Genomic DNA, 12,734 nt, shown 5'->3' on the forward strand with positions numbered 1-12,734 from the left:
TTGTGTCTCCCGGCCTGTAGCCTTTCTCCAATTCTCCTCTTCCCTCTGTTGAACGGCTCTTACTTCTCTCCAACTCCCCCCCCCCGTTCTAAAGGGTCTGCGTTTTTACATCTCGGAAAATTTTTCCACAATTAAGGAAACCTTGGCTTTTCATTCGACCGTTCAGATCTGGGACTCATGTCCGGATCACTTACATAACACGTGATGGTCAGAGAGTATGGGGTGATCGCATCATCCCTTCTCCATTACTCTACACATTTTGTTGCCCCCCCACGCCGCGTTTCGGGACTGGAAAGGGTGCTATACAATAATTGTAAGCGGTAACAATATTTGCATAGTGGATCATTGACACGAAGAGGTTCAGATATCTATCTCTAATTACACCGTTGTTAGTAACTTCATATCTTGCTATAAGAACTCCTGCTGCTTTATGGAACAGATTTCACTGTCTCTCCGCTTTTTTAAACCTTGGAGCGGTAGCGTTACTATTTTAAGCAATAGTTGAGAACAGTGGGCTTCAGTTACAACGGAATTAATTTTCCTAACTGTATTCTTCTCATTTATCAGCATGAATTAATAATTGCTCAAAATATCTGGTTTTCGTTAGTATTAGAACAATATAAGAGAATAAGGTTCTGTATAAATCCTTAACAAGTGAGCATTGAAAAAGGGAAGTATTTAAATAAATAAAGATTAATTTGTAGTAGGAAAAATAAAGGACAGGTATGCAAAATACACGGATGAGCCAAAACATTATGACCAGCGAGTCGTTATGCAAATCAAAGCAACTACAGATGAACTACGACGCGTGCGCGGGTTGCGACACGGTATAAAACGCACATGATACTGAGCTCCGTTAATCAGTGTTACTCTTGTTCTTCAGATGGGAAAAGCAGCAGATTTAAGCGAGTTTGACAAAAGCTAAATTGTGATGACCAGATGAGCATATCCGAAACGGCACGGCTGGTGGGATGCTCACGGTCAGCCGTGGTTAGTACCTACCGAAAGTGGTCCGAGGAGGGGGAACCCACGAACCGCCGGCGAGGTGTTGGATGACCACGGCTCATTGCTCGAGGTGTGCGAAGGCTCTCCGGGATGGTACTTGGCAACAGAGGGCGACTGTGGCGCAACTCGTCGGTAATTGGCATGCTAGTGACGGAAGTAATGTGTCACAACACACAGTACATTGAACCCTGTTGAAAATGGGGCTGGCATAGCTGCAGACCGCTTCGAGTGCCCAGCTAACACGGTTCGACTGGGACGGCTACAGTGGGTGAGCGAACATCATCGAAACATCGGCCCTGAGTGATTAGATCGTCTGTCGATGAATCACGTCTGTCCTGCACATGTCCGGCTTGTTTTCATCCCACGGTGCATACCAACACCACCACTTCCCCAGGGTAAACGACGCAAGCGACTGGGATGAAAACAAGCCGGTGGCGGCGGTGTCATGCTTTGGGCGATGTTCTGCTGGGATACCCTAGGTCCAGTCGTCCATGTGCTGGGCACGCTTGACATCTACCTCCAATATTTTTACAAACACATCCTATCCACTGAAATCTCAGGAAAATAGGTGGCAGGACCTGCCAGAGTATTTATCTAAAAACAACTGGTGTACCTGGTCTGCCTCCACAGGGATTAGTGTGGGCAACGTTGTGGGTCCAGCGTCTAAATGGCCAGATGAACAACGGTACACGACACTACACCCCCACAGTATCCATACACTTTTAAATCTCTGGCCTTTACAGTGTACTGTAACACAAGACAATGTATACTAGGCGGAGATGGGGGGAAACCCATGGTGCCGTTAGACCTTAAACACACTTTACACTTACCTAAACATCATTGCTGGCTAGGTACACCCTTTCATGGCAACGGTCGTCTCCTCTGTCCGTGCAGTCTTTCAGCAGGATAATGCACTATGCCACACCGCCCGGATTGTTCGAGACTGGTTCACGGAACATGAGGAAGACTTCCAGGTATTGCCCTGACCTCCAAATTCCCCCAGACATCAATCCCGTCAAGCATCTGTGGTTTGTGTTGGAACAGCAACTCCGATCTGCGGCGTCTCAACCACGAACTTTACAGGAATTAAAGGATCTGCTGGTTACGTGTTGGTACCAGATACCACAAGATTCATTTAGAAATCTTGTAGCGTCCATGCCTCGCCGGGTACGAGTTGTTTTGGCTGCACGTGGAGGACGAACATCATATTAGGTAAGTGATCATAATGTTCTGGCTCCTCGGTGTATAAAGACAGGAAAAATTAAGTATGTTGCAACAGTAACAAAACAATTTTGTGTCAAACGCCTTTCACTGTACATACTTTCAGAACAACGAGAGAACAATAATAAAATAAAATCAAGTACAAGTCGTTGATTTTACACAATTAAAATTAACATGGGTTATCAATAGGTTCAGAAGGGTAAGTAGGAATTGGTGCCTGTTGCCAAATATTAGAATGCGCCTCTGTTTACATAAATGTATTTAAATTATAAATAATAATTATTAAGTTATTATCAGTAAGGTGGTACTTTTATGTAATAAAGATGGGCTTTTCAATAATTGATTTAGATCATAATAGCTGTCATGTTTTTAAAATAAATTATAAATTCATGTTATTCTTAGTCTTGAACGCCATTCTGCGCCTACAATGAAACTGCGCCTGTGGCCGGTGCCACATTCACCATACTCTGTTTACCACTGAGTAGGTTATCACAGTTAATTTAGCAGCTAATTTATCTCTTAGTTCAGTTTGATAAAATTTATCATCAAATGAAGAAATTGATCTAGATTGTGTTTATTAATTAGAAATAGTTATGATTTTCAAGATGTTCCTTTTTAATTTTTAAAATATTTGTAAAATAATAAGAGAAGTTTACCTCAATATAATACATAGAACACTTCCGTATGATACTCTCCAGCAATTAAAACGAAAAAATCGCTAATCTAACATTGCAGTAAAAAATAAAAAAATAATTAAAACTCAATTGAACACAATTAAAAGATTTAAAAACAATTGAACACAATTAGAAATCAAATTAACACAATTAAAAACCAATCTAACGCAATTAAATTAATTAAAAGAAATTTAACGAAATAATTGCAAAAAACGATTTTCCTTCCTAAAGCTGACAACACTTTTCGACCGTATGTCGTGATCACAGGAACGAAAATTACCGAACAGGGGTGAGCATGACGCCGTAGCCTAGTGGTCAGGCGCGCGGGTGCATAAGTACACGTGCCTTGAGTGTCCGGGATTCAAGCCCGTGACTGCTGAATAGGGTGCTGTTTCTTGTATTCTGTCTATCTTGTTAACTCCTCTGACTGTTTGGTCGTCCCGGAGTGTAAACAGAAAATTTAAATAGTAATTATTTGTCTTCGCACATGCGCGTAAAAGCCCACGAATCAGAGATTAGAAATGGTCGGCGAACATTAACAGAATTGTCATGTAATTTAATTTCGACAGTTTCTGCAATTAATAGTCTGGTATAATTACGTTGGACACTTAAGTATTTTGGCCTCATTAAATAAAAACGTATGTTTTTCGTTGACGGCATGAAAAACTAATTCTGACGCTGCTGAACGAGAAGCACAAACTGAGACCACGTGTTGATTTACACGAAAATTCAGAGTAAACGCGTAGAACCTTGGTACGACGAGTTACAATCCCCGCAAGAAATGTTGTATACCAGGTTATTTATTTGTGTTGCGAACGAGGAAAGGACTGGGCGATTTTTCAGTATAGTGTGTAGTTTCCATATTGGCCTGGCCGCAATATTAAATTCGATATCTTTAAAAAATCTGTTAAGCTGTTTGTGCCACTGTTCAACATATGGGACAGAAATAAAGTATTTTTTTAATATTACGATTGTTGGTTGGTGTAGTATTTTTTATCCTATCCCTAGCTTGTACCCTAATTCGGTTTATTGTAGAAAGGGGATAACTCCTGTTTAAGAATCTGCTGGTTAATATTTGTGTCTCTGAGTCCAAAGCAGATTTCGTCGTTGAATATTTTTAGGCATTTAGAAATTGATTATATACAATAGATCTCTTGTAGAAGAACGGGTGATAGCTGTTATAATGCAGAAGCATACCGGTGTTTGTAGGTTTTCGATAGATGTTAAGTTGGATTTTATTCGAGTCCCGAGTAAGCGTGAAATTTAGAAAATTTAATGACTTTGTATCTGTATCCTCCCATTCCAAGGTAAATTTGAGTCTAGAGTGAATATTATTAAACGAATGTAAAATGTCTTAGATAGTACTACTATTAGTAATAACTAGAACATCGTCTAAATATTGATATCAACGTAGATATTGAGCATTACAGCTCTGGTTCATACTATCAAATTCATTTTTAAAACTCTTATTGAGCATTCGTTTAATAATATTCACTCTAGACTCAAATTTACATTGGAAAGGGAGGATACGGATACAAAGTCATTAAATTTTCTAAATTTCACGCTTACTGGGAACTCGAATAAAATCCAATTTAACGTCTATCGATAACTTAGAAACACCGGTATGCTTCTGCATTATAACAGCTATCACCCGTTCTCCTACAAGATCTCTTGTAGGAGAACGGCCAAAATACTTAGTGTATAACGTAATTATACCAGACTAATTGCAGAAACTGTCGAAATTAAATTACATGACAATTCTGTTAATGTTCGCCAGACATTTCTAATCTCCGATTTGTGGGCTTTTACGCGCATGTGCGAAGACAAATAATCCCTATTTAAGTGTCATACCCACCCCTGTTCGGTAATTTTCATTCCTGTGATCACGACATACGGTCGAAAAGCGTTGTCAGCTTCAGGAAGGAAAATCGTTTTTTGCAATTTTTTCGTTAAATTTCTTTTAATTAATTTAATTGCGTTAGATTGGTTTTTAATTGTGTTAATTTGATTTCTAATTGTGTTCATTGAGTTTTAATTATTTTTTTTCTGTAATTTAAGATTTGCGATTTTTCGTTTTAATTACTGGAGAGTATCATGCGCAAGTGTTCTACGTATTATATTGAGGTAAACTTCACTTATTATTTTTCGAATATTGATATCAACGTAGAACATATTGAGCATTACAGCTCTGGTTCATACTATCAAATTAATTTTTGAAATGTATTTACGAGTAAAAGTAAATGTACTGTGTATTGTCTACGTTACATTAATAGTAAACAACTAGTAGGAAAAAAAGTTTTGAAATTCAATGCACTTTTAATGTAATAAACTTGGTGCCTGTGTTCTCTGAAAGAAATGTTTTTCATTGATCATTTTGTAGATTGAAGCTGACGTTTTCGTGTATGCTAGATATGGAGAAATATCCGTTGGATTCCCAAGTGTGCACCATTGAATTAGCATCCTGTAAGTATATTTAACTGCCTAAACCATAAGCGAGCAGTCTAGATGCCATAGAAAAACTACTAATTAATGAGCTTGCTTTAAAGACTTAATTAACGAACTGAAGACTAATTATTAGAATGTAATGTGCAAACTCAAAAGAACATTTTCAACTTCCTATTCTCAATCTCAATTAATTTCGCAGCAAAAAAATTGAAAAGACAGCTATTTCGAATAACCATGAGATGAATAATGATCTTAATGTGAACTGTGCCATAATGATTATGTATAATTACTACCAAGTTGTTCTGTAGATAGATGAGACAATGAATACGAGTATAGTAGGCCATAACGTGAAAAGAAGAAAGGATCCGAACAAAAAAAAAAAAAAAAAAAGTTCAGTAAATATATACATTTCGTATAACTTCAAAAAAAGTTGAGGGAAGAGATTTATTTACTGCATGTCTTTAGTTTTTTTTTTTTTTTTTTTTTATATATATATTATGTGAGATAAAAGTTAGGCAAAAGTGATAAAAATAAATAAATATGGCTATGTAGCTATCATTAGAGGCAGCAAATGCACATCCTCCACATGATGCCTAATTATATCTGATAATTAAAATAAATATGATATTTAAAATAAAAACATCAGCCAGTAGTACGGCAATAATGCAGAGCGAAACGAAACGTAAAATAATAAAAAAACAAACAGGGAAGGGAAAGTAGCGGTAGTAGGACAAAAGGTAGTCGATAATTCCCTGTATAATTTAGTCATTAAACCCAATTAATAAAACATGATATAAATTTAAAATAATGCCAATTATACATAATTTAGCGGAACCCCCTCGAAAGGTACCATTTCCAAAAGACGTGAAATATCACCAAAAAAGGGTTAAAGAAACTACCAAAAAACTAAAATATCAAAATAATAGACTGACCATCATGCCCCATATCGACAGAGGACCACGAGGCCAATAATGGTCATGGAATCGCTGCATTTCAATCGTCATACAAATCATCGCAAAGGCGGAAATATCGAAGAACCAAACCACACCTCCATTCTCCGATAGATCAACCAATGCAGAGGATTTGCATGGCGGTGGTCCTTATGCAGCGAAAAATAATCTATAGAACAGACAACACTCTAGATCAGAGCCACACCACTTATTTTAAATATCATATATTTATTTTAATTATCAGATATATATATAAAAAACATTTTTAAAGTTAAAGTTTTCGCGTAACGACTCTGAAACTTTTATCTGAAAAACAAAAGAAAGAGCGTGACAGACAATCTATCTGTCATACATTATCTTAACCGTACTTGAATATACGAAAGAAGTTTGAAAAATTCGTGGCATGAAGGGTTACTTGATGAGTCTGGTAACATGTTGCTTTTCAATGCAGTCCACTTTGGAGCAATTACACTTTTGCTGCCGATGATGCGATGCGTTTATTTAATGCATTCACTGCAGCAAAGACGTCACTGGAGGTGGGAACAAAATGCCAGCTAGGCAATTTTTAATTCCCCCCCCCACCCGAAATAGGAAGTGAAAGTCCGATGGTGCTAAATCTATTGAATGTCGGAGTTGTACAAGATTTCAAAACTACACTCATGCAATGCAGCCGTGGCAGTGACAGATTTGTGAGCAGGTGCGTCTTTCTGGTGGAACAAAATTCTTTTGTTGAGTTTTTCGCGCCGTTTGTCTTTGTTTTCGCGCATACGCTTCACAAGGTCTGCGTAAAACGTCGCTGTGATTGTTTGGTCTCTCTGATGGTAATCCACTAGCGCGCTCCGTCAGCATCCCAAAAACCGATGCCATCATTATGCCATAAGAAGGATTCGATTTGGTTTTCTTTGGAGAGGAAGATGAGCTATGTTTCCACTGTTTAGACTACTCTTTGTGTCTGTCGAAAAGTGACGGACCCATGTCTCATCCATGGTCACAAAAGTTGCAAGTACATTTGCTGGATATGCTTGAAAACGATGCAAAATGTTCACTTGAGTTGACAGCTCTTGTGCGTTTTTGATCTGCTGTCAACAACTTTGGGACCATTGTGCCGACAGATTTTTCATAGCGAGAATCTGTTATTATGTGGTACACGCGTTCAGATGGAATGCTCACGACACTGGCAATGTACCAAGCTGTCACTCGTGGATCACTCATTACCAGACAATCCACACATTCAACAACTTCTGGCGTGATGGACATTGCAGGTTTTCCACAGTGTGGATCATCTTCCAGGCGCTCCCTCCCTCGTTTAAATTCTGCTGCTCACTTCTTAACCATGGTATACGAAGGGGCATCTTTCCCCTGTATTCTAATCATATTCCCTTGAATCCAATAAGTCATCCAGTATTTTGTTCCAAATATTGGATGACTGATTTTGTCCATCTTTCCTCATTCACACAGTTTTGTTGACTTCACAACATGTAATTAAATAACGACTTTATTGAAACTGCATTAAACTTTTTGCGTTGCTGTTTGAAGTGTTATACATTAATTACAGAATTTTTAATACTAGCACTACCCTTTCACACTCAGGCCACGAACTTTTCAATCTCACTACTCCCTCTTATGTTTATTCACCGTGTTGACCGAGTGTTGCATCTGCAATGATAAATAATATATCATTCGAAAAGCCTCAACCAGGAATCTCGAGTTTATGATATTAACCAGAATTTGATGAGTTAATGTTTAAATACGACGTAAAGTAATTAATGCGTTTACGCAAATGACTAACTTACATTGAAATTTAGGATATTATAAGCTCCTCAGTAACAGTTGAATTAGTAATGTACATGATGGATAGAACAGTGTCATGCATGTAACCGCGGAGGGAATATACTGATTAAATAAACTAATTATTGAATGTTGAACTGGAACCTTATTTTTTACCTTTAAACAGTATTACTCACATCTTTAATATGGTAATAAAATATTTTTGAAAATTTAATTTTATTGAAAGATATTTGAGAATGCAATGCGGTAAATGTTAGGAGTTAGTACACTTGTGTGCAAAATTTAAGGGCCAGTCACGTTTTCACCTATAGCTTCTCATAGGAGTGGCCTGGATATAGGAAAAGCATACCAAAGGAACCTCGTGAGGTACAGAAATGACGAAGGAAACAACACCGACACAACAACATAAACAAAACGGTACAGAGGGACTTTATTAAAAAATGGCAACATAGCACTGGCTGCCATGATACAGATGCGTCACTTCCAAAGATGGAACAAAGAGCAAAGGTTGTCCTCAGTAGGAGATATGGCTACCCCTAACGTTGATGCAGGCTTTGCACCGCCTGTCGATACTTAGAACAATGTTGTTAAGTTCTTGCGGTACCATCTTCAGCTGGTAAACATTTTCTGGTTGGTGTGGACGTGCCGCTAGGCGTCTCCCCAGATCATCCCATGTGTGTTCGATGGGATTTAAATCGTGAGGAAGAGGAAACGGGCAGGCCAATCCATACGAACAATGCCCTCGCTTTCCAAAAGTATATGAACAGCTGCAGTTCGATGGGGTGTGGCGTTATCATCTATAAACACGAACTCGGGAATGTGTTCGAGGCCAATGGCACCTTGGAACAGACGCACATGGGGAAGGATTACCTCAGTACAGTAGCGTGCAGCGGTTACAGTTCCGCCTTCCAGTATCTGGAGTTGTGTACGTCCACCCATCCAAGATAACACCTCGATCGCCATATCGATCCCTTTCAGTGATGTTTGCGGGGTGATACCGTGTGCCAACCTCTCGCCAGATTACCTGACGTTCAGAATCGCTGCTTAGACTGAATCTACTCTCATCAGTACCTTAAGTAAAGATTCTGTGGTTGTAACCTTTAGAAATAGTGTTGGTCCTTAAGTTTTGCACACCAGTGTACTATAGTTATAAGTGTAGTATTCTAAAAAAAAAAGTCCATATGCAAGGCAGTACTTCAAATTTTACCGGCGATACGCTGGTTAGGTCAACTCGTATAGTATAATTTTACTTTAATGTTTACACTGATAGGTCTTTTCAGGATGATTACTGTTTGAGAGAAATTCCTCTCGAAAAGTTACTTGAGAATAATCTGCGCTCAGAATAACATTTTCTCAGGTAGTTGTTCGTTTCTTTCCAACCTCTTGAGAAAGTTAAAAGTTCAAAAATTCTCAATACTCAATCTTAAGAACGAGTACCAAGGTTTTGGTACTGAATTTGTAATATATAGCACTCAATTTCCCATAATATAAAAGCAGGTCATAATAATTTTGAAATTTGAAATATTCTGCAGGGAGCTATGTGCTCAACTTAGACACAAATACGTTATCCATGGTTCTGCTTAAATTGCTGATGCCTTTTTAAATTGTGTAATCATCACCTGAATATCCGCTATGCATTTAATAGAGACTAGCCGAAGAGAAGCCAGTAAACTTCGAACCAGTTGTGCTGGTGGTGTCTTAAATTTTTAAAGGTATACAACGGATTCAGTTCAGGCTAGTTTGAAGAGGTTGGGTTGCAACATCCTTGCCTTTATCAGTGTGACAAGCGAAATGTCCCCACAAATTTCTAAAACACTCTCTCTAGTGGGGGCGGTTGTTGCCTTGTCGGGATCCACTGGGCTAGAACCATAATCCAGCATTTTTGTAGAAATGCTTGAATGTGACTTAAAAAAAAAAAAAAAAAATTCAGAGAATAATAATACACTGTATGTTTTACTTAGTAGGAAAAAATGGATGCGTCTTAGTTTAGTGGCAGTGGTTACCAAAATGCTAATTCCGGCCGCACTGCTCTTGTATACAAGTACTACTTTTATGTAAGTTGAGTGAACAAAGGATTTTGCATAGTTAAATCGATTATAGCACTGAGTTTCGGAATGCCATCAGTCAAATGTTCTTATTAAAAATATTGGCATCGCATATGTTGCATAACCTTTTTGTTATAATTACTGCATAACAGAGGCAGATGTGCTGTCCTTGAAACCTACATCGCAATTCTTTTATGCAACAGTTTAACGAGAAAGACAATTTGTAAAACTGGGTTTACCACGTTGCGACTGTTTTTCATGATATTTTTATTCTCTTCTCAATACAAACGTGATTGCCAGTCAGTACTTGGGAAAAAAAAAAAAAAAAATGAAAAAATAGCCTATCACGAAACAAAGCTTCCAGAAGAAAAACAAAATCAGTGCTAACTCTGCTGAGCTGGAGGATCAAATCAGTTTCCAATTTCCCAAGAACAAAGCACATTTCCGTTAGCTGTACGTCGCTTTCAATTTTTTTCCTCTTTGTAAGTTTATCCCAATTACACTCGCTCTCTGATACTTCTTTGTACCAGATAGTAGGTCATCATCTTACTGAGAGAGAGCCCTTGTTGACTCCCTGCTGTTTGCTGTGTAAAGAAATACACTTTAATCAAACTGATTCTTCTGTAGCAATCAAGAAAAAATTCTTCTTTCTAAGGCTTCATTTGTTGAATGAAAATATTTTAATGGCGAACTTATATAGGGGCTGCTATAATATCCTTGCCGATAGAAAAGGAAACGGAAAAATACGAGGGGCAGACACAACTGCCATACCTCGTATTTGTGTAATAGAAGAGGCTCAAACCAGTTATATACAAGTAAACAGCACGGTACTGTTTACTTTCTCTGAAGAGGCCACCCCGACCACATGCAGTAAAGAAATTAAGATCATACAAATTTGTATTATGAAAGAGTTTGAGAAAAATATCGATCAAGAAAACTTTTAAAATAAAATGAGAAATTAAAGTAGAACCTATTGATCTTATTAAAAAAGATCCATCATAGGTCGCACATAGGATACATCTGTAAATTCTTGCAATCACTAATCAGTATTATAATACAGTTTATTATTACAAGATGTACCAGAGATTTCAGAAGCATTTTGACCAATTGATCCAAAGAAAGCTCCAGGTCCCGATGGTATTTCTCCATTTGTTCTCAAAATCTATGCGTTTGAGTTTACTCCTGCGCTGTGTCGCTTTTTATACTTTCTTATTCCACCGATGTTTTCCCTTCTGCTTGGAAACTTGCTCATATCCAGCCAGTTCCTAAAAAGGGTGATAGTTCCCTTCCAACCAAATATCGTCTCAATGCAGTTTCCTCTACTCTTTCAAAAGAGTGAAGAAATTCATCAACCGCCAACTCTTAAGCTATCTAGAAATATTCCACCTGATCACTGATTGCCAATATGGATTCCGTCGGTGTCAGTCCACTGGTGAATTTGACTATAGATGGGATTCTAGACAAATTCAATGGAAAAGTTTGGTGAAACTCAAACAATCGCTCTTGACGTTTCTAAGGCTTTTGATCGTGTTTGGCATAAAGGCCCTCCAAAATAAGCTTCCATCTTATGGATTGAAGCATTACAGTTTTTTATAACTGGATATTCAATTTTCTCTCTGACCCTCACTGCAGTGATGATAAACGGCTTTCTGTCTTCTAACTTCTTCACTAATGCTGGGCTTCCCCAAGGTCCAGTTCTTTCTCCCACTGTTTTCTTCTTGTCTATTTACGACCTTCCATTGACTGTAAATCCCCTATCCATAGTTTTGCTAATGGTAGCACATTGCATTCTATCTTCCTGTTTGAGAAACCTTGCCCTGCAGAAACAGCTTGGCCTTCTCGAATATCCAATACCAATTGCTTAAATGGTGATCTCCAAGTAATTCTCTAGTGGGGCAAAGGTAACTTAGTTGATTTCAATCTTTCTAAAACTCAGTCCTGTTTTATCTTGCAAAAAGGATGCTTTTTCTTCTGTGACACTCAGATTTCTAGACAAGATCGCATATCTCTATTAGGGATTACACCAACTTCTAATCTGTCTTGGCATAAAAAAAAAAAAAAAGATAAAGTGCAGCCATTATCAACCCACTGCAGGATGGAAGCCTCCTCAACAATTCGTGCTGAGGGAAATGGACCATAATCTGCCACGCTGGTCCAGTGCGGGTTGGCAGATCGACCATATTCAGCAGTCAGGGGCTTGAACCCCGGTCTACTCAAAGAGCGTGTGCTACTGCGCTCCCGCTCCTGACCACGGAGGCCGTTTTTCTTCTGTGACACTCAGATTTCTAGACAAGATCGCATATCTCTATTAGGGATTACACCAACTTCTAATTTGTCTTGGCATAAGCACATCACAAATATTGCTTCATCTGAATCTAAAAAACTGGTTTTTCTCTTTCGCTCTTGACGTTACTTTTCTTCTAAGCACCTGCTCACACTTGCTAAATCTTTTTTTTTTTTTTTTTTTTTTTTTTTTGTCGTTGGCGCATAGGCTTCTGTGGCCATAATGCACCTTCCAAGGTTTTTGCAGTACTTTGATCCAAGCCCGAGGCGGGAATCGAACCCGCGACCTTTGGGTTGCCAAGCAGGCACTTTACCCACCTGGC

General features: G+C 38.4%; 1 protein-coding gene across 2 annotated transcripts in view; it reads left to right on the forward strand.

Moving 5' to 3' along the window:
• The window catches only part of LOC150090865 (glycine receptor subunit alpha-1-like), a 300,163-nt gene that overhangs the window by 227,124 nt on the left and 60,305 nt on the right, over positions 1-12,734 (forward strand). For both annotated transcript variants that reach the window (XM_090380406.1, XM_090380412.1), the window contains exon 5: positions 5,281-5,363. In XM_090380406.1, coding sequence (XP_090236532.1) covers positions 5,281-5,363 — 83 coding nt within the window. The remainder of the gene's footprint in view (positions 1-5,280; positions 5,364-12,734) is intronic.

Source organism: Mastigoproctus giganteus, chromosome 1 (assembly GCF_048544385.1).
Source record: "Mastigoproctus giganteus isolate SK-2022 chromosome 1, ASM4854438v1, whole genome shotgun sequence".
NCBI classification, from domain to species: domain Eukaryota; kingdom Metazoa; phylum Arthropoda; class Arachnida; order Uropygi; family Thelyphonidae; genus Mastigoproctus; species Mastigoproctus giganteus.